Below are 5678 nucleotides of genomic sequence, written 5' to 3'. Positions count from 1 at the left end.
TGTGATGATCATTTAATTAAGAGATAATTTGCAACCCTTGCCCCAAATCTTTCAAATCTTTGCAACTTTTATCCTCATCTTTCATTTATTGTACCCGTGATTGTCCAAATCAAAAAATAAAAATAAATAAATAATTGATCTTTTTAATCAATTCGGTGGTTGTCTACTTCTTAAGTAAGAAAATAAATAGTGAATTTTTGAAAAATACGTAATCAAAAAGTAGGAAATTTTTGAATTTATACGTAAAAATTTTATTGTGAGAATGTATAGTTGAAAATGAGTTTGAGAAGATAAAAATAAAAATTGTAAAATAATGATAGACAAACAGGGGCTAAAATTGTCTATTCAAATTTAACATAGTATAATTGGAATAATTAAACAAGAAACAAAAAGAAATGCTTCATCACCCCACCCCCCACGCCAACCTCAACCAAATCCGCCGCCGCCACCTGCGCCAAACAAATCTACCATATAACATCTCCCCTGAAAAACGTCCGTATATGAGGAGCAGAAGCAAATACAGGAAAATATTGTGGTGGTCTTAATAGAGTTTCTTTTCAAGGAAGCTTTGTTTCATGTTCTGTACAATTCCTTTTTGCACCGCCTTCCGATATAACAGACAGAACGTGAAAATATATGACTGCAAATTTCAGAATTTGATTCCATTTGATATTTTGGGTTTCTTTTCTGGTCTTGGGATTGGGCGCAAATTTCAGAATCTGATTCCTTTTATAGGTCAGATTTAGGGTTTCTTCTTTCAGAAAACTAAATTGACGATTAATTACGTTTGACACCACATAGTTTGACACAGAATTTGGTAGATGTTCGTGCATCTATCTGTATGTTCTTTTTATCTGTATACGAATTTCAAGGTCTAGATTTTTTTTGAAGATGGAGGGACAGAGAAGAAGATGGTGATGCCAAATTTGTTTGGCGCAGGTGGTGGAGGTGGGGTTGGGGCGTGGGGTTGAAGAAGATGAAGCTTTTCTTTTATTCATTTTTTATTTTTGGGGGTTTCTTATTCAATTATTTCAACTATTTTATGTTAAATAAAAATAGACAATTCTACCCTTCACTAATTGGTAAAACAATTCAGATTATTTTTTCGGGTCAACGGATAACAATTTAGACAGATTTCATCTATTTGTTTTTTAGCAACACGCACTTGAAAGATTTGGAATCATAAGAGCTATAAATTAAACATTAGGATAAAACATGCAAATGTTTAAAAAGTTTGGACCACGAGTGTAATAAATCTAAAGACATTGACACTTCATCACATTTTCCCTGTTAAAGCACTCCTTAATGCCAATGTAATGCATTTGTAGATCAATGTTAGACATGAGACATTCTACATGTAATATCATGATTGACAATTTTGTTGACAACCATTCATTTTAAAAATTGTTTTTAAAAATCAACAGTATGAATATTGACAACACATGAATTGTCAATGAAGTTGCCAACAAAGATTGTACAAATAATTTTATTCCAAGGACATTGCGGCACACTTTAGGACATGATAATAGTATTCTACGTTTTTATCAAGAAATTAAAGAACGGGACTATCCGGAATTTACCTTAAGCACTCCAAATTCTACCAAGAGTCTCCCAGCGGTTAGAATAGCTTCTCCCGCAAGAAAACTTGAATGATGGAAAATTCCTTTCTCTTTCTGAATGGTGTTAGAACATTGATTTTTCAATGGATAAAAAAGTTTCGATGTACAACGTAGAGACTTTAAACGAACATCACGTGTGCAATTCTAGTTAGTTTGTTAGATATTACCTCTCCAATGTAGAGTTTCTTAGATGTGCTCACTACGAAGATATATTTAAATTGTGGAGATCCATGGTGAAGAGGAATTCTGGTTATACTTTGCAGTATTTTTCCATCAACAACCACGTACTCGTAACATTCTCTCTCTTGCTAATCATATTAAAGAAGAATAACAAACTAAGAAACCCTGCTTAATGTTGTATGGGTTAGAACAGAATGACATTTTAAGAAAGTCAATTTGTCTGTATACTTTAATCAAGATATCAGTACAGCAAAATAAAGTACATATTTTGCAAACTACTAGATTGCATGTTATTGATTGCACAAACAAATAATAACACGAAATAGGAAAAACAGAAACAAGAATAACACAAGATATAACGTACTTAATGTAACGAAATAATAAATAAGATTTGAGCTCCATTTTTTATCCATTAATATGTGTCAAACATGCAATAAATGTAGAAAAGAAAATCTATGGCAAAAGGTAATTCATGCAATTTTGAACGCATACTGGTCCAAAATACTTGACACATTGTTGATCGAGCTTTAATCTTGGGCACTCTTCAAGATCAACCTCTTTGCCATCTCCAAAATCCAACCTATTAAAAAGTAGATATGTTCAAATTTCAATTAATGTGTTTTTGACTTCAGATAATACGGAAGCAATTGCACGCGTTCAAAATAAAATAAATGAAAAGCTCAATCCACAAATGAGATTATCAATATATAAACACAGTGTATTTTCTTTTTTCTTTTTTGACAATATAAGTAGAGGCATAAACAAACTGATCAACTCCTTCAAGTTAGACTGCAAAAAATCTCTCAAATTGTAACTTGATACGACTCATTTGACACCACTACTTGACTGAGGACCATCTCATGTAGTTTCTATGGGAGTAGATCTCCGCTTAAGAGGTGTGCAAAGGTTTCCTCGGGCAGGACACAGATTGGCATTTTCATTATCTTTCTTTGATTACAGATCAAGATGAATTTATATCTATCTAAGTATATTTAGATAAATATCTATTAGATCGTGGCTTCATGTACCAAACATTTCTATATCACTGTGTTTTAAGGACTTCTCTCACCAAAAAATGAAATGCTGATTGGTGGAGCTTTTAAACCACTCTTCATAGTATAGTTGTAAATTGTTCCCATAACGATGCCTTGGATCAATCTGAATAACTAACACATCTAATGTTAACTCCACAAATATCATTATCAGGCTTAAGTTGAGACAATGGTAAATAATTTGTAATTGAGTGAAGACAATTGAACTAAAAAAAATAAAAAAGAAGTGATAAGCTGCCATGAGGAAGATGAGAGTGAAGTCTAGTCATCATACACCTTATTAATCTCCACGAGAATAAGCTAAACTTAAAAACTCTAATATCGGAAGAAGAAAGCAACTCACAGCTTCAATCCAGTGTTTCAAAACCAATATGTGTGCCTTGGTATCTATGGACGAACCCTTGCCTACCTGTCCATATATTTAGTTAAAGACAAATCATCAAATGCAGTGATTATCTATTGAAGCCACTGGATTGTTAATTTTCAATTATTTATATTTTCCCTTTTCTTAAAGTTTTTCGAATTTCTTTTATATAATTAATTACTAATCCAAAATCGTAATAAGAAAGAATTTTTTCATACTTTATAAGCATTCATAATGACGCGCTTCCACCACAAGGCTGCTGTCTTAGGCTTCAAGAAGTCGTCAGACGATACGGTATTGTTATTCCAGAGTACGAACCCCATTGCTATAGCCACCTTCAATTTCACCATTATAAAAATGAGAAAGTAACGAAAATTTATATAGCATAATTTTTGTATGTAATATAAACAAAATTCACAATTCTATGCTTTTGTGGATGGTAAGATAGAACTATTAATTACTCTTATTTTGATTTCTCGTGGACAGAATATTTTAGGGGAATAATATGATTACTCTTCTATGGCGGATGCCTGGATGGTGAGATTGGGATATATATATATATTTTCTCAAACCCTCTGGCGAGCTCTACCTCGCCCACATCACCTTTGGAAGCTGGGTCTGAAAAATCTAAATCAAAGGCAGCTCATAATACTGAGTTCAAAGGAATTGTATCCAAATAGATTGTTTCTAGTTTTCTTTTCCAATAAGAGGGTTATTTTCCGGTAAGCGAAGTAAGATGGTTCTGAATCTACTTTAGTGAAAATCATGGCATGAAATAGGAAACGATCGATCATTCCAGAATATATGGCTATATATAATGAAATTCTATAGTACAAAACTGAGTAACCATCGAAGATGAAGATGTCAAGTATAAATTCAACAGTAAAAGCAAGTTCAATGAAGGTAGAAGATTTCGGAAGAGAAGGCTACAGGTCAAGACTCACACGACAGTCCGATTTGAGAGAATGGATGATCAGATTGTGAATCTGTTGATGGTTTTAATTATAGAGATTTAAGCTTTTACCTTCGGAACAAACCCAGACCGACAGGCTGCAGAATTGTACCAGTTGCAGAGAGCCGTACCCAGTGAGCTTCTAGGGATATTTACGCTAGTCTCCTTCATATGGATATTAGATGGGAGGGGACAAAGTCAAATACTGTATATTAAGTTGATAAAGAAATAGCGTGAGACAAATTTTAGCCCTCGTTTGGCCCTCATTTTACTTCTCATTTTTTTCCTCTCTTATTTTCAACCACACAATCTTCCATAAAATAATATTACACGCAAATAAAAAAAATTTCATTCTTTTTCAACCACACATTTTCAAAAAAAAAAATATTATATCAACCATTAAAATTTGGAAAGAATGGGGCCAAACGGGGGCTTAGTCACTGCCCCTTTTATTAATAAGGGCATTGTCTAATAGCAATGCAAAAAGAAAGAAAGAAAGAAAGTTTTGATATATGTATGTATGTATTTCTGAAAAAAAGAAAGATATTCTTTTTATTTCTTTCACAAAAAGGATGGTAATCGAATAACCATGCAAAAGAAAGAAGTTTCTGCGTCAATTGGACCCATTCTGTATGTTCGTTTTTGACTTTGCATGGCGATATATTTTTGTTAATCAATTTTGACATAAAAGCTTGAGCAAGCAAGGTTACATCTATGTGATATCTTCAATACGACTTTCATATATAAGCTGTGTTTATTTTTTACCTATCAAAATCTTAAGTATCTTTGTACCATTTTAAATCAATTAGTGATGATGAGACTTGAATTAAGTATCTTTGTACCATGTTAAATCACTTAATATAAAAGTTTAAACTATTAATTTACACCGCAAATATATTATTTACGTATTATATTCATATCTATAAATTGGATTCATTAACAGCATATTTGTACAAATGTTCCCTGAAAACTGATAACTTAAGAAGAAAAATCTTCGTCGTTCAAAGAAATAGTGGCGTCTTAAAAATTGTATAGTGACAAGAGAAATGGGTGAAGCCTGAAAAATAAAAATATAATAATACTTTTATACGTTACATTAATATCTAACATTCCAATTAAATTTAATCTCATTTATCAACTTTTTAAGTATCGAGAGTTTGTTCGTGAAGAAGTTTGCCAATTGCATCATAGAATCTCTCGAAGAAAAAACAAAATCATTTCTCCAATTATACGGCTACATGTTACGTTGAAAGAATGATGATGTAATTATCTAATATTAAGTCCCGGTTTGGCCCCATTTTTTGAAATGAAAATGGGTGGAATAATGTTTTTTTGAAAAATGAGTGTTGAAAAAGAAAGAAGAGTTTTTGATTTACGTGTAATATTATTTTATGAAAAATTATGTGGTTAAAAATATGAGAGAAAAATGAAATGAAATTTAATGAGGCCAAAATATCACGATTTCAAAATATCACATTTAGTGCTTTGAGGACTGTGACGTACTCCTGACC

At 32.1% G+C, this 5678-nt stretch overlaps 1 protein-coding gene across 1 annotated transcript; it reads right to left on the bottom strand.

Annotated features, from left to right (window-relative positions):
• Positions 1-426: 426 nt before the first annotated feature.
• Positions 427-4338, bottom strand: LOC111374694 (IQ domain-containing protein IQM3-like). Its single transcript, XM_022997402.1, has 8 exons — positions 4240-4338; positions 3434-3550; positions 3195-3260; positions 2869-2957; positions 2292-2379; positions 1787-1927; positions 1581-1673; positions 427-483 (listed from the first exon to the last, which is right to left on the bottom strand). The coding sequence occupies exons 1-8, from the start codon at positions 4336-4338 to the stop codon at positions 427-429; spliced, it is 750 nt and encodes a 249-aa protein (XP_022853170.1).
• Positions 4339-5678: the final 1340 nt, after the last annotated feature.

The sequence above is a fragment of the Olea europaea genome, unplaced genomic scaffold, assembly GCF_002742605.1.
Source record: "Olea europaea var. sylvestris unplaced genomic scaffold, O_europaea_v1 scaffold1278, whole genome shotgun sequence".
Lineage (NCBI taxonomy): Eukaryota > Viridiplantae > Streptophyta > Magnoliopsida > Lamiales > Oleaceae > Olea > Olea europaea.
This window is presented reverse-complemented; position numbering and strand designations above follow the sequence as displayed.

Coding starts and splice junctions, on each gene's coding strand:
- LOC111374694 (XM_022997402.1), bottom strand. CDS start 4,338: ATGAAGGAGACTAGCGTAAATATCCCTAGAAGCTCACTGGGTACGGCT. Junction 2,958..3,194: donor TGAAACACTGGATTGAAGCT/GTGAGTTGCTTT, acceptor TTAGTTATTCAG/ATTGATCCAAGGCATCGTTA. Junction 484..1,580: donor TAGAATTTGGAGTGCTTAAG/GTAAATTCCGGA, acceptor GACGTTTTTCAG/GGGAGATGTTATATGGTAGA.